Below are 25,297 nucleotides of genomic sequence, written 5' to 3'. Positions count from 1 at the left end.
ACTGACATTCTGTCTTTCTGATGCCCCTTCTACCCCAGCCATATTACTTTGCTCTGAATTCCCATTCCTTGGCTGATTTGAGAAGAGAAGCACAATGGAGAAATTGAGGGACAAGATGGATCTAGCAGCTTCATACTGCATCGCTCCCTGGCAGGAGAGCTCTGTCTTCTCACTTGTTTGTAAATCCCCATCTCCTAACCCCACCTTTTGTCTCATGCCAACTTCTGACCCCACGCTGGAAGGACAGACTGTCCATTAGGATTTTTCATGCACCAGTTACTGGAAGGGAAAAATGCTGGACTGATTCAGCTGACCTATGACTTACCTTTGGGTCAGAGAAGGGTAAGCCCTCTCCTGGAATTCCTGGGAGGAAGGGGGAATCATGATCTTCTGCCATCAGTTCATTTTCTTACCACTATTTCTTCTGACATTTGGTGAGTAAGCATTCATTTGTTCATTCATTGATTCATCAAATATTTTTTGAGCGCTCACTACGTGACAAGCACAGTTCTAGGAACTGGGGGTATAGCAGTGAATAAAACAGATGAAAATTGCTCCACTAGAGACTGATAATCAACAATAAACATAATAAATAAAATGTATAGGATGTTAAAAACCTATTGCAATCGAGTCAACTCTGACTCATAGCAACCCTATAGGACAGAGTAGAACTGCCCCATAGGGTTTCCAAGGAGTGGCTGGTAGATTCGAACTGCCAGCCTTTTGTTTAACAGCTGAGCTCTTGACCACTGTGCCACCAGGTATAGGATGTTAGAAGGTGATAAGTGATAATGGAAGAAATAGAACAAGGATGATGGTTTGTGATTTTAAATTGAGCAGCAAGGGTAGACCTCATCCAGAAGAGAATGCTTGAGTAAAGACTCAAATGGGATGAAAGACAGAGCTGCGTAGATACTTGAGAGAAGAGCGTTCTAGAGGAAGGGAACAGCCAGTCTGAAGGGTCTAGAGTAGAAGCATGCCCAGTATGGCTGGAGTGGTATGAACAAGGATGGGAGTAGTCAGAGATGGTATCAGAGAGGTAAAGGGGTAGGGGTGGGAGTGGGGAGTCTAGACCATGTAGCAGAATGTCAGAGGCCATGGTAAAGACCCTGAGTAAGAGGACACTGGAAGGTTGTGAGCAGAGGAGCGACAGGATCTTACATTTTAACAGGATCATTCTGACCACTGAGTGAGAATAGACCATAGCAAGGGTGGAGACAGGGAAACCAGTTATCCAGGCTAAAGATGATGGTGGGTTGGACTATGGTGGTAGCAGTAGAGGGTTGGTCACATCTTGGATTTATTTTGAAGGTGGATCCAATAGGATTTTCTGACAAATTTGATATAGGATATGAGAGAAAGAGAGGAGTCAAGGATAGCTTCAACGTTTTTGGCTTGGCACGTGGAAGGAAGGAATTGCCATTAGCTAGCTGAGGTAGGAAAGACCGTAAGAGGAGCAGTTACTCTTTTGGGCATGTTAAGTTTGAGATGTCTATTAAAATCCAAACAGAGATGTCAAATAACAGTGGGATATATGAGTCTGCAGTTTAGGGGAGAGGTCCAAGCTAGAGATATAAAGTGGGGCATCAGCAGCATATAGATGGTGATTAAAGCCACAAGACTTGATGAGATCACCATGGGAGTGAGGATGTTCAGAGAAGAGGTCTAAGATCTGAGCTCTGGGACATGTCATCATTAACAGGTTGGGGAAAAGAATGAGAACCAGCCAAGGAGATGGAGAAGAAACGGACTGTGATGTAGGAAGATCAACATTTGTGGTGTTCCCAAAGCCAAGTGCAGAGCATTCACAAGCAGCTCTAGTGGAGGGTGGGATGAAAATGTGATTGGATTGGGTTTGAAAGAAAATGGGCAGAAGGAATTGGAGATAACTATTTCAAGGAGGCTTTTTCTGTAGGATTTTACTAATATTTTTAACTTCTGGAGTTTTACAAGTTGACATCTTTCTATGTTTTCATGAGCACACTGGTGGTAAGAACAAATTAGTGGCCAGTATCTTAATTAAGGAAGTCTGAAATATAAATCTTGAAGAGGCATCTGAGCTAGTGGAGGAAAATGCTGGAGTCAGACTCTGAAGACTTAGGTTTGAATCCCAACTAAGACTTACTAACTATGTGACACTTCCACTGTCTAAGCCTCATCTGCAAAATGGAGATAATAGTCGCTTCTTTGCTAAACTCGGATGAAATGGAGAATGTGTGTGGAAGTGGCAAGCCCAGTGGCTGGCACACAGTAGGTGCTCAGTATGCACACTAGCAGATTGGGTTGGTACTCAGGTATCATTCACTTAAGATTTGATTGCATTCGGAGGAGACATGTATGTGTTTGCAAGTTTAGTGATTTTTCAGTGTGCTAATTGCCTCTTTAATTGAATTGTCATAATTGTGTTATTCTGATATTTTGATACAACATATGCTTATTTTTTCCAAAGGCTTCTGGTTGATTGGGCGGGTTCCAGTGTATTGAGGTTTTGTTTTTTAATAGAAAGAACTGGACTTCTGAATTCATTTAGCATTCACTGGCTACCTGCTATGTGCCAGCACCTGTACTAGGAGCTGGGGGGGCTGGGGGTGGAGGTCAACAGATGTGAACAGTGGGCGGCTGAGGGACTTACAGTCTCTGTTGTGAGGGACAGACATGGAAACACCTAGTGAGGTCTAGATGTAGGGCATTCCCCCATTTCATATGCTCATTCAATAAATTTTAATTGCGCACCTACTATGTGTTGTGCTCAGTGCTAGGCACTGGTGACAAGACAGACTTAATTCCTGGCTTCATAGAGCCTAGGATCTGGGGGAGGGGCACTGGTAAAGAGTCAAAAAATAATTGCAAGTTGTAATGAATACTATGGGGGACCCACACAAGCGGCTGTAGGTGAGGAGTCAGAGGAGGGGAGTCTTGCCTTAGGGTGGCCAGGCTTCCAGGAGGAGGTGACCCTGAACAGGAAGGCTGGCAGTGGGACTCTGCTTTCTGGGGTGATATGATCCCCATGGCTGATTCCCACCATTCTGGTGGCCAGGCTGAATATAGATATCAGCCCATGGCACACAGACCTGTGGTGTGAGCAGTGAGTAATGTTCACAGTGGGAAAAAGAGTGTGGGATACTGAGCTAGTACGCTGTTGTTTACTTGCTCTGTGTCCTTGTGGAAGTCTCTGAAACTCGCGGCAAGGACAGTGATACCAGGCATAGCTGTATTAGTTTCCTAGGGCTGCCATGACAAAGTATCACAAACTGGGTGGCTTAAAACAACAGGAAGGTATTCTCTCACAGTTCTGGAGGCCAGAAATCTGAAATCAAGATGTCGGCAAAGTTGGTTCCTTCTGGAGGGTTCTGAGGGAGAGTCTGTTCCATACCTCTCTCCTAGCTGCCAGTGGTTTCTCTCAATCATTGGGGTTGCTTGGGTTATAGAGGCATTACTCCAGCCTCTGCTTCCATCTTCACAAAGCTGTCTTCCTTCTGGATCTGCCTGTCTCTGTGTCTCCAGGGGATTGTCTGGATTATCTGGGTGGGTCCAGTGTAATCACAAGAGTCCTTTTAAGAGGGAAACAGGGGCGTCAGAATCAGAGAAGAAGATGTGATAGTAGAAGCAGAGATTGGAGTGATGTACTTTGAAGATGGAGGAAGGTGTTACAAAGTGAGGAATGTGGATAGCCTCTAGAAACTGGAAAAGACAAGGAACAGATTCTCCCCTAGAGCCAGCAGAAGGAATGCAGCCCTGCTGATGTCTTGATTTTAGACCAAAAGGCCCATTTTTGGACTTCTGACCACCAGAACTGTAAGATAATAAATTTGCATTGTTTAAGTCATTAAATTTGTGGATATTTGTTACAGCAGCAACAGGAAACTAATACACAGAATTAAACAAAAAATAAAAACAGAACATCGAATGTCTCTGTCTGTTGCAAGCTCATTCAATAAAAAGGCTGACCGAATCCTGTTTCTGGGTACCCAGGCCATCCACTTGGCCGTGACACAAGGCTGATTATAAGGACTATGAGGAGCCAGACTCCCAGGATCCCAGACTATCAGACAAGGGTCAGGATACTTCAGCTCCATTCTCAACACTTCTGCTAACCTTGGAAGGACCACTTTCCTTCTTGGACCTGAGTCTTCCATCTATAAAATGGTTAGGGTGGGGAAAGATGGACTCATGATGAGTTGTAGTGGTCATATCTGGTGGGAAAACAGAGAGGCATGGGTGAACAGGCTGGCCCCCACTCTCCAGGAGAGCAGGTTTTTGTATACACAGAGGAAGCTTCTAGTAGGAGGGAGCATCCATTTGGGGATGGAGCAGGAGTCTGACCAGATCAGGGGTCCACCTTTGCCCTCTGCCTTACTGAGGGATCATTTCTTCTCTCTTTTGCTAAGGGGTTGTTATCATTGTTGTTATTATTGGTGCTGTCGAGCATGTTCTGCAGTTGTACAACTGACCCAAGACAATGTGTCCTTTTGATGTTTTAGACCTATAACAGCCAGAGCGAGACCAACGAAGACTATGAGATCCCCCCGATAACACCTCCCAACCTCCCTGAGCCATCCCTCCTGCACTTAGGGGACCACGAAGCCAGCTACCACTCACTCTGCCACGGCCTCACGCCCAACGGTCTGCTCCCTGCCTACTCCTACCAGGCCATGGACCTCCCGGCCATCATGGTGTCCAACATGTTGGCCCAGGACAGCCACCTGCTGTCAGGCCAACTGCCCACGGTGAGTCTCTATCACCCACAGTGGTTTCTGCCAGGTATAGGGGCTGTTGATGATATCAGGGAAGGGGATTGAGAGGGGAGCAGAATGCCAGTGCCTTGATGAGGACCACACTCTATGCTCATGTGCAGTGCCTGGGTTCAGCTGGCTGCCTGCATGGGGATCTGCAGAATACTGGGGGTGGGCAGGGAGAGAAATTAATGTCTTCACACTGCTTGCTTCTGGAGAACTGTTTACAATATTATGATATTATTTGTTTTATTTTTTTATAAGTATAATCTCATTTTTATTTTTAACAGTTTTATTGAGATATAATTCACATACTTTAAATTTATCCATTTAAAGTGTACAATTCAGCAGCTTTTGGTATATCCACAGAATTGTGCAACCATCACCCTGTACCCCTTAGCCATCACCCTACACTCCTGCATCTCCCTACAGCTCTAGGCAACCACTAATCTACTTTCTGTCTCTATAGATTTGCCTATTCTGGACATTTTATATAAACAAAATCATGTTTTTGTTTTTTAAAAAATTGTACCTTGCTTAAGCTGCCAGGGAAGAAGGTGATTACTGAGTTGAAATTTGTGGGATAAGGAGAAATTTGGCAGGCAGACCAAAATGCCAGTAGAAAAAGAAGGAAAGGACCTTCCCAGCAGTAGAACAGCATGTACAAAAGCACCAGGCAGGAGGGCTCATGTCGTGCTTGGGGACTGGCATGTGATTCATTGTTTTTATTAGGCTGGACAGGAACCTGGAGCCAAGGAGGGAGAAAAAGAGGTAAAAGAGCCAGCAGGGCCTGGATCATAAGGGTCCTGAATCCCATGCTAAGGAGATGTGTGCTTTTTCAATATGAAGGGCTAATTTGTAGACTCTGCCGTCCCACGGACCTGTGTTACAGTCCTGGCTCTACCTCTCTAGCTTCAGTTTCGTTATCTTGGGAACCATAATAGTACCCACCTTAAGATCTTGGTGCAGAACATCTGAGATAATGCAGAGAGGAAGCAATCAGGGAATATTTGCTATTATTATTTGGAATAAAAATAAATTCCCCCTTGTAACCAAATTGCAGTGTTTTCCCTTAAGTCTCATTTACCTAAAGGAACAAACTGCTCAGACTCGTAGCTACATTTGTAGGGCCACCTGGTTATAATAGCTCTGATAATTACGAAGTGTATTATCTGTTTATCAACCATAACCCCCTAGTAGCCCCGCCTAGGAAATGCTTTTGTTGGGCTCTGTCCAAATAGGCACTTTGCAGTCATTTTCCAGATTTTTTTAAAATGAGCTCAGTTTAAGATGCTTCACAAATTCAGATAGCCTTAATTCTTCCATTAGTCAGAGCTTGCGAGGGTTCGCTGAATTTTATATGTCCTTGTTACGTAATGAGAGATAAGCCAAGGCATGTTACACAGGGGAGGGCGGCCAGACCAGCTGGGAAAACCGGAAAGAATATGTACATACATTAGGGATGTCTGGCAAAGAGTGACACCGGGCCAGAGAAATAAATTTTTAAAATTTGTCTGACCTGCAGGATGGTGGTGGCTTGTGTGTGTGTGTGTGTGTGTGTGTGTGTGTGAGAGAGAGAGAGAGAGAAAGAGCATGCGCACTATATGGGTGATGCTGGAATTTGTGTCAACACCTACTAGGTGTCAAGTGACAAGCAGAGGGCTTTACAAATGTTTCTCATATAATGCTCCCAAGAAGCCAGTGAGGTAGGAACTGCTATAAACCAAGGACATGGAGACTGAGAGGAAGTAGGTGATGGTATTAGTTTCTTGTGGCTGCTGTAACAAATTACCTCAGATTTGGTGGCTTAAAACAATAGAAAGTTATTCTTTCACAGTTCTGGAGGCCAGAAGTTCAAAGTCAGTATCACTGGGCCCAAATCAAGGTGTTGACAGGGCCATGCTCCCTCTGGAGTCTCTAGGGGAGAATCTGTCCCTGGCCTCTTCCACCTTCTGGTGGCTCCAGGAGTCCCTTGGCTTGTGGCTGCATCACTCCACTCTGCCTCTGTCTTCACATCACCTTCTCTTCTGTCAGTAAAGCCTTCCTCTGCCTCTCTTTTATATGGACATTTGTGATGGCATTTAGGGTTCACCAGATAATCCAGGATAATCCCCTCATTGCCTTATCTTAATCATACCTGCAAGGAATAAAAAATTTTAAAAAAAAACCCTTTTCCAATTAAGATAATGTTTGCAAGTTCCAGGGATTAGGACCTGATAATCTTTTTGGAGGGGTGCATTTTTCAACCCACCACAGCAGGGCTTCGAACTGGTTTGTTCAGGTTCAAACCCCTGCCGAGAAGTTGCATTTCTAACAAGTTCCCAGGCGATGCTAGTGCTCCTGGTTAGGGACCAATTCTGAGAACCACTAGTAGAGCAGTTGTTCTCAAAATTTATTGCACGTAAGAATCACCTGAGGACCTTGTTAAAATGTAGATTCTGATTCGGTACATCAGAACTAGTTCGAAGTCCTGTACCACAGTGATCTTCAGCCCTACAACAGCCTTTATTGAGCTTTCGCTAGGTACCAGCCATTGTTGTGGATTCTGGATATACGAGATGCCCGTGAGAAACTGCAGTGCAGAAGGAGAGACAAGTAAAGCGTCCATTTCTAAAAATGTAGTAAATGCTCCAATAAAATCCACATGTGGTGCGACATGCACCCAGAAGAGGCACCTGGCTCAGATGTGGGGTTATCACTTCCTTGGAAAATGACGGCTTGACCTCTAGTAGGTTCTATAAGTATTTTATAAATGAATTAATGTCACATAGCTATTAAGCAGCAAAACCAGAATTCAAACCCAGCTCAGTCCCTGACATCCACTTCTCGGTTTTACCAGGTGATTGAGGGACGGAGCTGTCAGCCACTGGGCTTCAGGTAGCACAAAGGATGCCCTGAAGGCCAGGGTGTCTAGTCTGTACAGATTGAGATGCGTCAAGGGTGTTGTCCCTGGAGGGGTAGGTGAGGCCAAGAAGTCTGACAGCTGTCTCATGTTGGGGCCTCCTTGGCTCTGATCCCAGAGGCCACAAAGTCCTCCTGTCTCCTGCCCCGGCCCGCTCGGCCTCCTGGGCTTGTGTGGGTATCAGCCTTTCTGCTCTGAAGGCACGGCTGCTAGCAGGAATCATGAACAGTATTGGAATCAGGCCCCTTTTACAAAATTAAATATGCTTAAGGCTTCTCCCTCAACTTCAGCGTCTTAACTGATTAAACATTCATTTCCAAGACAAAAAGAGTCAATTTAGTATGAAAGATGTATTTTGCCGGTTTAATTTAAAGCACTGCACCTCCATCTGACCCCTATTTTTATAACTCAATAATTTTATCCTGTGTTGATTGTCTCATTTTTGAGAGAGATATTGTATGTATAAATCAGTTTCTAAAAGACCCAAGGAAACTAGAAGAGTGGAATTTATTAAGCAGCTTCTGTTAAGTCTGAAATAATTTATTTTGGAGTCCTCCTAGCAAAATGTTCAAGCTTGTGGTCTTACCCAGGAGGAGAATTATCCTGGGAAGGGTCAAAGCTTGATGTTCCTTGGACAAGTTCCTGGGCAACCTGTACCTTTTGTAGGACCAGAGAAACTTCTGGGAGAGCCTTGGGTGGGTAGAGGCAGACCCCGTGGGAAACGAGTTCAGGCAAAGCTTCCTCTACACCAGCCATGGATTCTAGTGATTTGGAAAACATGAGCTTTTCCTAAGCTGAGCCTCCTGGGTCACTGGGGCTGTGTGGTCCAGTCTTGGGCCTCAGTTAGCACAGGGGTGGCACACAGCTGTCATCCAGGCCTTTTCCTCCCAGCTTTGACTCTTTCTTGGTTTCTCTGGGACCTTGGACAAGTCATTCTCTCGCAGCCTCAGTCTTTCTCTATGAAGTGGAGTTTAGGCTTCCAGCTCTGTGAACTCACAAATAGGAAAATGGGCATAGTTGCTTTGTCAGCTGTACTACACTGGACGAATGTATAAGCTTGGATAAACCCTCCGTTACCACCACCACATGCCACTGGCCTGGAAGGCTCAAATCCCGTCAGCTGGGGCCAGAGTCCTGAGTGCTGGACTGGTGTTTTAGATCCTTTGTGCTCTAGCTCCCTGTCTCAAAGCATCTTGCCAGGACAGTCCTTCTTCCCACGTGGAGACGGTGAGGGTCATGGCCCAGGGACCCTTACCCCAAGTGAAGGGCCAGTGTCCTGAGGTAAGCTGTTGGGGAGGTGCCTGGCAGTACACTAGTTGCCCTTCACCTCTTTGCTTTAGAAGTGGTTCCCATGCGAGAGCGTGCAGTGCTGGGTTAGGGCCTGGAGCCTGAGGGCAGGGCCTGTGTACCGACTCTGGGAGGTCCTTAATACACCTTCCAGCACCACCCTCTTCTCGGTTTCTCCCCTTTATTCCTCCTTCTCCCTGCCCCGCCCCTGCTTTATCTCTCCTCCCCCAGGAGTTTGGCCTATTCCTGTGTGAGTCTCACAAGTTGATACCCAGGGCCTGAGGCACAGGGACCAAAGACCCCCAAACCTTGTCATCTGACCTTCTCAGCTACAGGAGGCAGTAGAGATCCCCTTTGTTGTCATTGTTGGATGCCGTGGAGTCGATTCGGACTCATAGCAGTCCTATAGGACAGAGTAGAACCACCTCATAGAGTATCCTAGGGTGTCATCTTTACGGGAGCAGATCACCAAGTCTTTTCTCCTGTGGAGTGGCTGGTGGAGTTGAACTGCTGATCTTAGGGTTAGCAGCTGAGCACTTGACCATTGTGCCTCCAGGGCTCCTTCGAGATCTCTTAGTCCAGCCTATTCGTTTTATTGCTTTTAATGCCTAACATGTTTTTGCTTTTATTTTATGATTGTATCCGTTAGCTTTTGCTGGGTAACAAACCATCCCAATACTTAGAGGCTTAAATCAATAAACTGTTATTATTTCTCACAGTTCTGTGGGTCAGCAAGGAGGTTCTTTTGATCTAGACTAGCTCGGCTGATCTCTGGGGTCAGCTTGGCTGGGGCTGGATGATCTAGGATGGGCTTCCTCATGTGTTGGCAGCTGGCCCAGTGTCAGCTGGGACAATGAGGATGACTTGGCCTTGGCTCTCTTATCACATGGTGGCCTGGGCATGTTCACATGATGATGGTCACAGCGTTTCCAAGGGCAATAAGAGAGGGTCGGCCCCAATGTGCAACACTTTTCAAACCTCTGCTTGTATCACATTTATTAATGTCCCATTGGCCAAAGCAAGTCATGCAGCCATTCCTAGATTCAAGGAGTAGGGAAATAAACCCCAGCTCTTGAGGTGATAAGTGACAAAGTCACATTGCAGAAAGGCCTGGATATAGGGAGGGAAGGAATGTGTGGCTATTTTTGTAATCTATCATGATAATGTTTTGTTTTTTCCTGACATATAGCATCACCTACTGGTTAGGAGCATGGGCTCTGAGGTTAGGCCAACTAAGTTCCAAACCCAGCTCCTCCATTTGTTATCCACCCCTGTGACCCAGAGCAAGGGATTAATCCTCCCTGGGCCTCAGTTTCCTCACCTGTAAAATGAAAGTAATGTTACATGTCTCCTAGGAACTTATGAAGACTCAATGATCAGATGTAGGTAAAGTGCTCAGCCCACTGCTTGGCACACAGTAGGCACTTAATAAGTGTAAGCTACTCTATTTATTAATATAGTCATTTAATTGACTGGGTTTGGGGGTCTTCAACCTTGTTATCAATGTTTGCCCATCTTGACCTGCTGGGGATCTAGGTTGGCTTTGCTGGGGCAGTGCCCAGACTGGTTCACCAAGGGGGATCCTAGAGGTGGGTGTTGGGAAAGGCAGGTCAGAGGCCAAGGTGGCTGGGGGTGGGGAGAGGGCCCAAGCTGGGGAGGGAGGTGGTTTAATCACACCAGGACAGGCTTAGAGCCTGAGAGCAACAGCAAAGACACAGTTCCACTGCTTGCAAGAAAGCCAGGACCCAAGACCCAAGTCTTCTTGGCTACAATACCAGGGGAAGGATCCATCTCAGTAAAAGCAGGGGATGGAGAGGGGAACTTCCAGCTTGGGCTTTTCCATAGTGCCATGTTTTTGTCTAATTTCCCTCTGGGAGTGGCAGTAGGGGAGATTGATCTCCCAAATGGGCCCTCAGAGGGGTCTAAATGGGGGTGACCAGGGGCCCAGAGGTTTCATTGTATTCAGTGGAGTCCGGATGAAACTCTCTCCATGCGTTTTTCCAAGGCAGTGAATGAAAGAAATTCGTCTTTTTGCATTTTATAAAACTCAGAAAAATGGCTTTAAACAGCTTTTCTCCCCTGCTATAATTATTTATTTTCAAACACTCCTGCAGGAGACTGCTCCGTTTTCTTATCCTGCACTCCTTTTTCTTTTCATAAATCATTATGAAAACAGAGACTAACACCAGCTCTGAAAGGTTGAAAGATTTATGTAACACATTTATGTTTCCCGTTTTCTCATTCTGGTACTCGGCTGCAAAAGCTAAGCTAATAAAAGCTGCTATTAATATTTCTTGTTGCCTAGCAACCCCAGAGCGGGAGTAATAGCTTCAGCTAGAAAAATAGATGACCGATAAGGAAAAATTCAATTCTTTTATTATCTCAGGGGGAAATGGCCTTTTACTGGAACATTATGATGTACGAGTGTGAAGTTGAACACAAAAGATTTTTTTTTGTGTGTGTGTTTTTCTATTTTTAATGAACATTATTTTACCTCCACTAACTCTATTAGGGCACTTCTGTTTTCTTTTGCACACATTCTCCCACCCCATCCCTCCTACTTAATTTAGCAGCTATAGTAGTTAAGAATCTGTCAGCGTTTTTTAGTTTAAAAATGGTTTTTGCAAAGGTTTATAACTTCGTCATAAAAATTCACTCCCTGTTAAAACTCGGGCCAGTGATAAGCTAACACACAGGCGTGGTCTCTGTGCACAGGCTCACGTTTGTTGAGAGATAAGACTCATGGTTTTTTCTACAAGAAAGGTCGGAAGAGAACAAAACATGTTCTTTTCCATGTCCCAGTTTTCTTTGGAACCCGACGACGCTGTCCCTTTTGAGAACTGTTTGCGCTAACGTTTAGGGTGTGTTCAAAATGAGGAAAGAATGGGGCACTGACATTTATTGAGCACCTACTGTGCATAGCCTCACAACAGCCCTGTGAGGTACATACCATTATTATCCCCGTTTGTCAGACACAGAAACTGAGGCTTGGAGAAGTCTAGGAATCAGCCCAAGGTAATGTTATATGCTATAATGTTTCACGCCTCTGTGCTTTTGTACAGGGTTCTTCAACCTTGGTGTTACTGACATTTTGGGCCAGATAATTCTTTGTTGTGGGGGCTGTCTTGTACATTGTAGGGTGTTTAGCAAGCATCCCTGGCCTCAACCCAGTAGATGCCTCTTTCAGTTTTGACAACCAAAAAACGCCAAATGGAGGGGGTTGCAAAATCAACCCTGGTTGAAAACCACTGCATGCTGTTCACTGTGCCTAGAAGGCTCTTCCCCCTTGTCAACCTGGTGAACTCCTATTCCTGCGTTAGGACCCAGTTCAGAAGTTATCTTCTCTCTGAGGCTGTCTGGATCAGGACTGGGACTAGGGTGAGGCAAGTGAGGTACTCACCTCAAGCACAAAATCTAAGAGTATGCTAAAAAAAACTTGGTAATCAAGATAAATAATATTTTAATGCGATATTTTTTAAAATCAAAATTACTGCAGAAAATTGGTGCTGAACAAAATATCAAATTTTAAATAAAGGCGGGATCAGTCTGAGTTCGTGGAAATGTGTGGATGTCTATTTATACGGCCATCTGCCCTACCTGTCTGGGGCAGCCTGAAGGCAGGGTCTGTGCTTTGAAACTTTCTCTAGCATCAGCATCGAGCAAAGAGCCTGCCGCACAGATAACCCTCAGTATCCGTTTATTGATGGGATGGATGGGAGAAGAGAGATTACTTGTCCAAGGTCACATAGTTGGAGAAAGGGTAGAGCCAGAACTTGAACCAGAGCCTCTGACTCCAAGTCCACTGCTCTCTGCAAGTGTCAAGCTGCCTATGGGAGAATAATGATACCTAAGCTGTGAAGGATTCAAAGATGCTTGGGCGCTCACAGCCTGAAAGAGGGGAGCAGATAACAGCAACTGTGATTTCAGCTCAGTGTCCGCTTGGCTCTTCCTGTCCCAGTCCTGTCTCATTCCAACCTCACAACCTCCGTGCCAAGCAAAAACTGAGATACACGGGTCACTGATGTGGGACGTCTCCAAGAACAGAACCATGATGGGCAGCTCCCCGGAGCACTGATCATGCTCACTGTGGTCACGGATTCCTAGTCTTGACCTTTGGAGGGCAGAGGCCACACCTTGTTTGACTTTGTATTCTCTTGGTGAATGGATGCATTATCTATAACTGTAATCATCTGCCAACATTTATCTAGTGCTTACTATGTGTCTGGTACTCATTTAAGCCCTTTACATTTATCATTTCATTTAATCCTCATAACAACCCTGAGAAGGAGGTACCGTTATTGATGTCATTTTACAGATGACGAAACGGAGATGCAGAGAAGTCAATAACTTGCCCAAGGCCACACAGCCATTAAATGATGGCACTGAGATTTGAACCCAGGCATCTGGCTCCCCAGCCTGTGCTCTCCATATCGATCCTGTACAGCCTTCCAATGAATGAGAGAATGAATAAATGAATGAGAGAATGAATCAATGAATGAGCGAGGGAGGGAGCAAGCCAGGGACTGAGCCAGGATCGAAACCCACTTTATCTGTCCAACGTTGAGCAGAGCTCATGCTCAAAATGACGCAGCATGAAGTGGGAGGTGCTTGGAGAGTGGTACGAGGAACAGATAAAGTGCTGCAAGAAGTCAGGACAAGGAAGGCTTCCTGGAGGCAGTGGCCTTGGGGTCCAGAGGACAGAGGCTGAAGCCTGAGAGGAAGAAACCTCACACCTGCACAGACCTCCCTGTTCGTGCTCAACCACCGCCCCTTCCACTGTGAACTGCTCCTTCTGCTGGGATTCGCAAACCAGTTTGTAATGTTCATCCAGGCGCCCTCTGGTGCCCACCCCTGCCACCCCCTGCCAGGCTTCTAATCGGAGCTGTGACCCCCTGGCCGTGAGGAATGCAAGGGCCAGGCATTTAACTTCCATTCTGGGCAGGATGCCAAGCCTGGCAGAGTAAGAGCCCTGGGATCTGCTCCCGAGTCATGGGGGAGAATTCAGAGAAAATCACAGCAGCATCCGTCCGCTGCTGCTTCGCTATTACTCGGTATAATGGCTCTTTCCTCCAAGTGCATATTCAGTACCATGTTTGGGAAAATGAGCTTTTAATGTACCATCGGCATTGCTGAGAAAGCCAGCTCTGGCTCTGCAGAATGTCTGGAGCACATAAAACTTGAGATTTATTGCCGTCATTTTCCCCCTGCTCTGGCTGGATAATAAAAAGTCAGTCTCCTGCGCGCTCTCTCTCCCATCTTGTGGCTTTGCTCATTTACAACTCGGAGTCTTTATAAAAGGCAGCAAGATGAATACAACTCTTCTCAATATTAAAGCTCCAGAAGAGAGCGTCTGTGCACTGTGGAAGCCCAGGGGCCAGCAGCATTCTGAGGAGAAGAGCGTCTTGTCGGAGCGTTATGCACCCCAGCAGGGTTGCGGACTAGACTGCGGTGGTGAAGTGAAGGCACTTAGCCGGGAGTCTGGAGCCCTGGAGTCCCTGTTCTGACCCAGGGGGCAAGTTACTCTCCCTCTCTGAGCCTCAAGTAAGATGGAACTGATGATATCTACTCTACAGGGTAGTTGTGAGGCTCTAACGTGCTAATGAAATATTCCTGGTGCATCAGTGAGAGTTAGCAGGTGTCTAATAAGGTTTGTTGACTGATTGAGTGAGTGAATGAATGAAAAATAAATGCTGCCTGTGGAAACACTTCATAAACTGTAGAGTGCCGCCTGCGTCCATGTTGGAGAGAAAGCAGGATGGGGGCCTGATAGCCTATTCTGTCTTACAGCGCAGTCCACCTGATCTCGTCTCCCATCAACTTGGGAGGGAGCTAGAATTATGCTCAGAATTTCAGATGTGTACCTGAGACTCAGAAGGTCCCTGCGTGACACAAACGGTTTGCATTCGATGACTAAGCAAAAGGTTGGCATTTCAAACCTACCCAGTGGCTCCACAGAAGAAAGTCCTGGTGATCTGTCTCCGTAAAGATTACAGCCAAGAAAACCCTATGGAATGCGGGTCTAATTTGTAACACAGGTGGTTGCCATGAGTTGGAATTGACTCCATGGCAATGGGTTTGGTTTTTATCTCAGACTCAGAAGAGCATGTAGCTTGTCCAAAGACACACAGCCAGTAAGTGGTGGAAGCACCTGGAAATTCATTAGAAGTGCAGATTCTTGGGCCCCACCCCAGACCCACTGAATCGGACTCTGGTTTTAACCAGCTCCCCAGGTGTTTCTGATGCACGCTGAGGACACCGGGCTGTGATCACCTTCAGCTGAGTCCCAAGCTCTCCGTTGTTGTTCGGACACGGTCACTAGTGTTTCAGTGTGCCTTGAGAATTTCATCACACTTGTGACAGCTGCAGAACTTTTCTTCCCAAGGAAACAAGGGATCTACACCTGTGCCTGTGGTTCCTGAATCTTTCCAACCCCTCACACGTCCTATTGGCTCAGGTTGCCTGAAGTTGTAGAATGCGCCATCCTTGAGAGGCTTCATGGGTAATTGTGCATCATGGGCCTAAACAGAGTCAGCAACACAAAATGCAATCGGAAAAAAGAAAAGAAACCCCAGGGCAGGGGACTGACCAGGAGGCAGGGCTCTGCCGATAGCTTTTGGGTGAGTGTGCATGTACACTGGGCACAGGGTGATCAGTGAAGCCTATTCTCAGAAATCATGAGAAGACGGAGTGAGAGCAAAACGACTCAAGCCAGACATCTGCAGTGCTGGCAGCAGCTGGGCCAGAAGAATTGGGCCTTGGTCAAAAGCACAGAGGGATGGCAAAAGGTGGGGCCCCCGGCTGAGATCCTGGGTCCGAAGGGTCAGCCTGAGATGGTCACAACCCCGTCCCACAGGACTCCTCTTTTGCCTGAGAAACGCCAGACCGCAGGCCCCTGTGCTTATGCCCACCCTTACCCCTCCCTCTTGTCTGCCTTGTGAACTTCACACAGCCTCACTTGCTTCTCCCATGTACCTGCTATGAGAAGCAGAATGAACCCAGCCAGCAAATTGGCCCCACACTTCTGCATGCCCCACCATTGTGATCTTGATCACACTAAACTGGAATTGAAGTCTTCCCTTAACCCCCTGTAAACAATGACCCCCAAGCATGGTAGGAACCAGGCTGTCTTTGCCCCCAACATGTGGTGGAAGCCAGCTGATGATGCTGGAGACAGAGTTCTCCTCTGGAAACAGGGGTTTTGGCCTCCACTGTGGCTCCTTAGCCTGGAAACCTGTCCCACATCTCTGTGCCCGCTGCCCTGCTGCAAGGGGGTTGGTTCATTGTTGGATTAACATCACTGGCTTTGGGCTTGGAAAAACCTGCATTTGAATCTGAGTTCCTCCAGCTACTTGCCCTGTTGCACAAGTTACCCAAACCTCAGAATTCTCGTTTTCTTATATGTAAAATGTGTATTTTAATAATCCTTACCTATGGGGTTGTTTTGAAAATTAAACGATACAGTGCTTATAAAATGCTCAGCATGGTAGCCATAACAATGCTATTATTTCTCTCTTAAGTGCTTTATATGTGAGCTGCCTCGGTGTTTGCTCCCTGCCAACCCATATGGAGAACTCTGTACCCTTTCTGGTTCCCCCAAGAAACCTACCTCCCAAGTGTTAGTGAACAAAGTCAGTTCCCTGGGGATCTTATAGGAGTGCCACCACAGCCAGTTTACACATTACTATGCTCCCAAGTCCCCTTTTGGCCACACCGTCACTGTGATGAGTTTTCTGTTATCCCTGCCTCCATGGCACGCTCGGTATTGGAAACCCTCTCAGTTCTGTCTCATGTTGTAACTCTTTCAGCCTCAGCATCTACCCCCACTTGCAGATCCAGACTTAGCTCTGTGCTTAACTAAACAAAGGCTCCTCCACCAACAGGGCCCATCATTTTTAGAGGTCAGTTTAGCAACCATTTGCTTCTACTTGAGCATGCTTGGGGTCCACCCTGCAGCCCAAGCAGGTCATCAGTGTATTTCTTTTGAATAATACAGTTTTCTCCCAAAGAAGGATTCTGGTTGCATTAGTTCAAGCCTACCAAGAAGCAGACACCAGGCAGCATTAAATGTGCAGATTTATCAAAGAGGGAGAAAGAGAAGGCAGGAGGTAGAAGAACTTTCAGAGCACATTGCAGGTCTGACATCTGTGGGAGGAGAGAAGGAAGGAGGATTGGATGTGAAGAGTGTTGGACCTTAGCATGGCTCCACAAAAGGCACAGCCATGCCAGTGGGGAGTCCTTGAGCCAAGATCTTCTATTGGAGGAGTCCTACATCTTTCCAGAATGGGTTTACTTAGCACTCCCAGTGTGCTCATTCACTGTTTGGGAGTGGCCACAGGAAGCGTAGCCTTGGTGGGAACACATTGATGGAACCAGAGGAGCTCTCCAAAGCAGGAGATCTGAACAGTGCACCACAGTCCACCCCTTGTACCACCCAGATCTACCTCACGATGTGCGTGAGACAGCAGCATCTCCATGGTTCCCACGGACCCCTATTCCAGAGGGGAAATTCAGTGGTACAAATTACAGCCCCCACTGCTACAGTTGATCTTGGGGCTACAATGGTTAACTTCCGCCTGCCTCCTTATTCAACTAAATTTTCCTCTCTCTCGACTATCATCTTGCCAGGCCTTGGTGCCTTATGTGGTGATGTGACCCAAACCTTCATTCCTGTGAGGTTTGTGTACTTGGCAGTCATACTCTTCTCAGGCTGAGGTTGCTGCACACGTCCATCACAGTTACAGTGGGCAAGAGAGTTCCAGGGAGTGCCCAAGTGGATTACCCGGGTTACACATGTATTTCTCTCTTCCCCTGTTGAGTAAGGGCAGTCTTAACCTCCTCCGGCTGATCAGAATCAATTACTCCTGCCCTGATGGTGATTCCTCTTCTCATCTGCTGGTCCCTAGACCAAACGAGTTCAAAGGGCCCTGGCAGCAGCCATAACTTGTAATTCAGTGGGACCCTTGCTGTGTCTTCTGGCAAAAGTTCACCCCCTTTGGGTACCAGGTCCTCCAACCTGGCAGAGCCAAGAGTTGCAGGATCAGGAAGCACAAACGACCCCAGTGGGTCACTGGGAGTGATAGTAAGTGGGGCCACTCCTGCTTCCAGCCCTTGGTTCCTGGACCCATGTATCTTCACAGAATCATATGGAGGTTTTGGATTTAATGCATATACCACAGCACCCCCTTCTTTCAGAGTATTGCCTCCAAGCTGGTATTTCGGCTGTGCCTTTAGAAGGCCATTCCAGCACGTTATAAGGCCAGCTGCTTCTGGATGGTGTGATATGTGATATGACCAATGGTGATGGGCCCATTTCTACATTTCTGTCACTCTGAAGTAGACCCCTTAGTTAAATGCTGTGCTGTGTGGGATTCCATGTCTGTGGGTCACGCTGTTTGTCAGCCCACAGAGAGTGGTGCTGGCTGAGGCTCTATAGACAGGAAAGGCAAACCATGCCTAGAATAGTTATCTATCCCTACAGCATGAACCACTGTCCCTTCTATGATGGAAGGGACCCAGTGTAGTTGACATACCATCAAGTGGCTGGTTGGTCTCCTCAAGGAATAGTGCCAGTTGTGGACTCAGCATGGGTCTGTGTTGGACAACAGCAGCACCTAGAGACAGCAGCAGCTAGCTTGGCCCCAGTAAGAGAGAGTTCATGCCAGTGGGCCCATGTGTAGCCTTCATCTCTGCCACTTTGTCTACTCCACGAATGTACCTGTTGCTAGTTCTGGGCTGGCTGATGATGAAGGCTAACGAATGCCAATTGGCTGAGCCATTTTATCTGCTCGATTGTTCAGTGCCTTTTCTGTGGTGAATGCTTTCTTATAAGCAAAATGTGAGATTCAAAAAAATCACACTTTATGCCCACGTGTACTTTCACATGCCTCTACTCCAGACCAGCTTGTGTCCAAGTTCACAGTTCATTTCCTTCCAGGTTCCTGACCAGACGGCCAGGCCATTGGCCACTGCCTCTGAATCTGTATATATTCTCACCTCTGGCCACTTCTCCTAACAAAGTGGATGATCAGTTGCAGGCTCACAGCTCTGTCCATTGGGCAACTTTCTCCCTGTCTACTCCCTTTCAAGGTCCCCCATGGATGTTGCTATATTAAAGTCACTGTCTACTTTTGACTTGTACTCAGATATGGAACTGACCCATCTGTAAACCATGCTTGGACCTTTCTTTCGTTCTTCAGCTGGTTATACAGGACCCTCCCTCCCCCTCCCAAATACAGCCATATTTGTGAGCTGAGGGAGGGGCATTGGTGCAATTATGGTATGTGACATAAGGATCTGGGCTGTCTTCTCATTCAGCTTACTTATGCCCTCCGATCCCAGATACAATCCCTGGCTGAACAGTGAACCTTGGGAGTGACTTCACCACTGAGCTAAAAGGGTGTCCAGGGGCCATACTCTCGGGGTTTCTCCAGTCTCTGTCAGGCCAGTAAATCTGGTCTTTTTTTTGAGTGTTAGAATTTTGTTCTACATCCTTCTCCAGCTCTGTCCAGGACCCTCTGCTGGGATCCCGGTCAGAGCAGACAGTGGTGGTAGCCGGGCACCATCTAGCTATACTGGACTCAGTCTGGTGGAGACTTGGTAGCTGTGGTCCATTAGTGCTTTGGACTAATCTTTTCCTTGTATCCTGTTCTCTTCATTCTCCCTTGCTCCCGAAGGTGTGAGACCAGTGGAGTATCTTAGATGGCTACTACAGGCTTTTAAGAACCCAGATGCTACTCACCAAGGTAGAATGTAGTATATTGTCTTTATAAACTGTGTTATGCCAATTGAGCTAGATGGTCCCTGGGACCATGGTCTCCATAGCCCTCTGCCCAGCAATTCAGTCCCTCAGGGAGTTTGGATGTGTCTATGGAGCTTCCATGACCTTTCCTTGTACAAGTTGTGCTGGCTTCCCCAGTATTGTGTCCTTCACCAAAGTTACCACTTATCTATTGTCTATTTAGTATTCCCCCACCCCTCCCATCCCTTGTAACCAACAAAGATTGTTACTTATTGTATGTAAACTTTTTCATGAGTTTTTGCAGTAGAGATGTCATATAATATTTGTCCTTTTGTGATTGACTTATTTCACTTGGCATAGTGTCCTCCAGTTTCATCCATGTTATGAGATGCTTCACAGATTCATCATTGTTCTTTATCGTTGCATAACATTCCATTGTGTGTATGTACCATAGTTTGTTTATCCATTCTTCTGTTGATGGGCATCTAGGTTGTTTCCATCTTTTTGCTATTGTGAACAATGCTGCAACGAACATGGATGTGCATATGTCTATTCGTGTGGTGGCTCTTTATTTCTCTAGGATATATTCCTAAGAGTGGGATTGCTGGATCGTATGGTATTTCTTCTAACATTTTTTTTGCTGGTAAATTAGAAATCAATTGATCTCTTATATTTATTTTTATTTAGCTGTCTCAAATTCTAATTTTTTTAGAATTTGATTTGTTTGAGGTTTCTAGAAAAGCTATCGCATGTACAAAGAAGATACTTACAAATGGTTGTAGCTCATTTCTTTTTGTTTCATTGCATTGGATCAGACTTTCACTAAATAGTGATGATATCAGTGATCAGGGATTTTTGCCCTGTCCCTCAATTTAATGGGAATGTCTCTAGTGGTTCACCATTTCCATGAAGTAAATATTCTTTAGCATACTTTAAAAAACCTTCTTAACTTTTCAGTTTGCTTCCAGTTTTTGTTGAGTTTTGTCAAATGCCTTTTAAGTGTGTATTGAGATGACCATATAATTTTTCTTCTTTGGCATATTGAAATGATGAATTTTATTAATAGATTCCCAAATATTAATATATTCTACTTAATTATGGTATGTGTATATAAACATACATATTTATACATACATATATAAAGGTGCATATATTGTTTAATATGAGACCGGATTTAATTTAGTATTATTTTGAGATTTTTAAAATATATTTTATAGTGAAATTGGTCTGTAGTTTTCTTTTTATAAGAGCTTTCTTTGTATCAAGGTTATACCATCTTCATAAAATGAATCGTATATTTCACTGAGATCTGTATAGTTATTACCGTTATCTAATGATTTTTATAGCCTCTGTACCTGCAATTATACCCCATTCATATTCCTAATGTTGTATAGTGGTGGTTCATCTCTTCTTTTCATGCTCATCTTTACCAGAGGATTATCTGTTTTATTGGTTTATCTACTTTGTTTTATTCAGAAAACAAACCATCAGTTATGTTTCAGTAATATGACTCTTTTTCTTAATTTATTCATTTCTCCTCTTAGGTTTATTAATTCCTTCTTCTTTCTTTCTGTAAATTTTTCATTTTAGATTCTTTAGCTCATTTATTTGTATTGTTTATTGCTTAATAATAAAAATTTCATGACTGTATTTTTTTTTCCTGAGCATAGCTTTGGCTGCATCCCATAAATTTTGAAATGAAGTGCTCTTACATCTTTTACTTGTTTCTTCCAAAAACATAGCTTTATTGGTTTTATAAAAATGGCGCATGTTCATTACAAAAAAAAAACAACTTAAACACAACAAATACAATGAACAAATAAAAATCATTAAAATTTGCACTATCCATAAATAACCATTATTAACCCTGCCATTTGCTAAGTATCTTTTCAGTCCTCTCTATGCATTATACAGATAGAATTTACATAAATGAGACCATAGTATGGTCTCTTCTCCTTTACCTTCTTGTCTGTTCTATTGGAGCTGTTCTGTCGCCTGCCAGTTTTCCACAACAGTGTGTAATGGATATATTACCTTGTCCATAAGTATAGGTCTGTGCTCTTTATTGGTGGCTGCAGAGCATTCCGTTACATGGACATTTCATCGTGAACTTATAAACAGTCTTCTGTTGACAGACATTTAGGCTGTTTCTGATTTTTATCTCTTATAAACTCTCTTAGGATGGGGAGTGAGGGAGGCATCATTTGGAGTCTCCATCATTGGAGACTGCCTTCAGCCTGATCCCATGGGGAATCCTGGACCACGAATTGCACCACAGAGTTGATCCCACCTTGAGGCATGGGGGTTGGCCTCAGGTCAGTCGGTCATTGCCCACAGGTTCTAGAAGGGGGTGAGTAACTCCTCAGGGGAGGTGACTCCTGTTGGCCAAAGAAATTTCTCAGGAGATGCGTGCACTGGCCCAGTGAAGGAGATCTGGCTGGACAGGACCCCAAAAGCTGCTACTACACCAGTGATTCTTAACTGGGGACGGTTTTGCCCCCCAGGGAACATCTGGCAATGTCTGGACATATTTCTCATTGTCACGATTGAAGTGGGTAGAGACAAGGGATGCTGCTGAACATCTTACAGTGCACAGGATAGCCCCACACAACAAGGAATCATCTGTCCCAGAATATCAGTAGTGCTAAGGTTGAGAAATCCCGCACTATAGAAACAAGCTTGAAGTAAACATTTTTGTGGGTTTATCTTTTCCTGTTTGTTTATTTGTGTATTTATCTCTTTCAGGAACCCAGAACTCCTTGAAATAGTCACCAGACTTTACTGTTCCCAAACCTTGTCCTCCCAATCACACTTGGCTTTTATTCCAGTCACCCCACTGACACTGCTCTCACCATGGTTTTAGGGACCTCCATGGAGCTAAATCTGCCATCAGTTCTTGGGCCTCATCTTATTTGACTGGTCATCACCTTTGACACAATTAATTACTTACGCATCCTTGCTCAATATGTTCTTCATTTGGCTTCCAGAACACACAATTTCTTGGCTTTTCTCTACCTTTCCTCTTAGTCTGTTGGGTTCACCTAAGCACTGAAGGCCCTAAGGCTTAGTGCTATGACTTCTCTTTTGTTATCTTTTTCTATGATCTCATCTAGTTCTGTGGTTTTAAATATGCTGTATCTGTCAGTGAAGACTTGCATGTTGCTATGATGCTGAACAGGTTTTAGCAGAGGTTCCAGGCTAAGACAGACTAGGAGGAAAGTGCTGGTGATCTACTTCTGAGAAATCAGCTAGTGAAAACCCTATGGATCACAATGGCCTGATCTACGACCAATCATGGGGATGGTGCAGGACCAGGCAACATTTTGTTCAGTTGTGCAAGGGGTCGCCATGAGTCAGGGGCCAACTCAACGGCAGCTAACAACACCATGCCAATAACTTCCAAATTTTTATTTCCAAATAGCCTTATTGCTATGAGTGGGAACTGACTCAATGGCACATAACAACAACAACCGTGGATATCCAAGAGACATCTCAAACTTAACCTCTCCAAAACCACATTCCTGATACTTCCCCTTAACCTGCTTCTCTGCACCTCAGCCCATCTCAATAAATGGCAGCTCCATTCTCCCAGTTGCTCGGGACACAAAACTTGGAGTTGTTCTTGACTCCTCTTTTTCTCAGTGAGAGTGCTCTGGGTGAGGATCTTGTTTCTTGTTGAGAACCTTTTAGTGGCTTCACATCTCCTTCAAAGTAAAAGCCAAAGTCCTTACGCTGGCCTACAAGACCCTGCATGATCTGTACACCCTCCCCTACCCCACTGCCTCCTCCCTATTCCTTGAACATGCTGGCCAAACCCCTGCCACCAGGCTGTCAGCATTTCTGTTCCCTCTGCCTGGAATGCTCTTCCTACAGACATCTGTATAGCTTGTGCCCACACCTCTTTCATGTCTTAGAAGTGACCCAAATGTCACCTTCTCGGTGAGGCCGTCTCTGACCACCCTTTCAAAAATGACAGTCCCCCCACCCCAATATGTTCTAGGGCTCTTCCCTGCTTTATTTTCATTTATAGCACTTAACCACTACCTCAAATGCTGTATATTGTATCTGTTTATCTTGTGTAGCTTCTGTCTTCCTCGTTGGAATGCACTGCTCTGAGAGCAGGGACTGGTACTGCTGTGTCCTGAGGGCCTAAAACAGCACCTCATATGTAGTACACACGCGATAAGTTCTTGTTAATAAGCCTGTTGCCAGGTGATTTGATGATGGTGATGATAACTAAAGTTATTAAGGGCTTTCTTACTATATGCCAGGCATTGTGCTAAGTACATTCGTATGCCTTATTTAATTCTCACAAAACTATGAGGTACCTGTACCAGTTGCCGTTGAATTGATTCCAACTCATGGAGACCCCCTGTGTGTCACAGTAGAACTGTGCTACCCAGGGTTTTCAATGGCCGAAGTAGATTGCCAGGCCTTTCTTTTGAGGCAGCTGTGGGTGCACTCAAATGTCCAGCGTTTTGGTTAACAGCTGAGCATGTTAACCTCCCCCATTGTATGGATAAGGCAACGGAAGGTTATGGAGCTATTAAGTCAGCATTGGAGCCAGTGTTCAAACCAAGTCTGTCTCCCCAGTGCTGCAGTTCTTGATCACCACACACAGCCCAGCAAACGGGTACATCAACTTATACCCCCACTAATGATGCCAACGGTGTTAGCTTTCTCCCATCCATGTCAGCACTGGATTTTACAGATTTTTGAATTTTTAAACTAATTGGATGATTGAGAAATAGTATCATTTTTTTGCTCCCCACTTTTCTGGATCCTTAGGAAAAATATGTTACAGCCCCCCAACACAGAATCCATATCCTCAGTGGTGGAACAATTTGATGTGATGAGGAGAGGCGGGACCCTGGGGCTTGAAGACTTAGCTCAAGCCCTGTCTCTTCCCTGAGCAGACGTCTTAGCCCTCCGAGCCTCAGTTTTGCCACCGGTAAAAATGGAAATCATCACAGTGCCTCCCTTACAGGAGGGATTGAGAATAAATGCGGAACCAAACTTGGGGGAGGAGGGACTCATATTCCTCTGACCTGGCCATGGAGGGGTGCAGCCCTGATTTGTAAGGGTGGACCTAGCCTGGATTCTAAGATATCCTGTCACCTTGAGCAAGCTGTACCTGATTTGTTGATGTTTGGTCAGTGCCCGGAAGAGGCTGGGGAGCAAGGACTGTCTGGCTTCCTCTGCCTTCCTGGCGTTGCCTCAGAGACCAGATCTCTCCAGACCCTCTTCACCAATTAATTAGTGGCAGCGAGAACGGCCCCAGAACTTGTCCTGTCTATTCCCCTGACCTGCTGTGTGACCTCAGGCCAGTCCTCGCCCTCTCTGGCCTTCCTTCCTCTTCTGCAGAGCAAGGCAGCTGAGTAGCCTCATCCCTGGGCCCTTCTTGCCTGACCACCCTCAACTCCTCTGCGAAAGGAGAACAGAAGCTTTGCTGGCTGCCTCCTCGCCCCTTCTGGAGTTTCAGTCTGAGCTTAACCATGAACTTCAACAGGCAACGCTTTTCTCGAGAGTTCATAAAAACATGTAAACACGGGCGAGGATACAAAATATTGAGCAGCAAGGCAGTAAAACATGCCAGTGTTTGTTGTGTTAATTGAATATTCATGAGCTGACTGTTTA

At 45.6% G+C, this 25,297-nt stretch overlaps 1 protein-coding gene across 2 annotated transcripts in view; it reads left to right on the top strand.

Annotated features, from left to right (window-relative positions):
• TOX2 (TOX high mobility group box family member 2) overlaps positions 1–25,297 on the top strand; it is a 125,668-nt gene that overhangs the window by 73,544 nt on the left and 26,827 nt on the right. For both annotated transcript variants that reach the window (XM_023724583.1, XM_004370330.2), the window contains one exon: positions 4,482–4,727. In XM_023724583.1, coding sequence (XP_023580351.1) covers positions 4,482–4,727 — 246 coding nt within the window. The remainder of the gene's footprint in view (positions 1–4,481; positions 4,728–25,297) is intronic.

This window comes from Trichechus manatus, unplaced genomic scaffold, assembly GCF_000243295.1.
Source record: "Trichechus manatus latirostris isolate Lorelei unplaced genomic scaffold, TriManLat1.0 scaffold00008, whole genome shotgun sequence".
Taxonomy (NCBI): Eukaryota; Metazoa; Chordata; class Mammalia; order Sirenia; family Trichechidae; genus Trichechus; species Trichechus manatus.
Note: the sequence above shows the minus strand (reverse complement) of the source record. Positions and strands in the feature narration are given on the sequence as shown.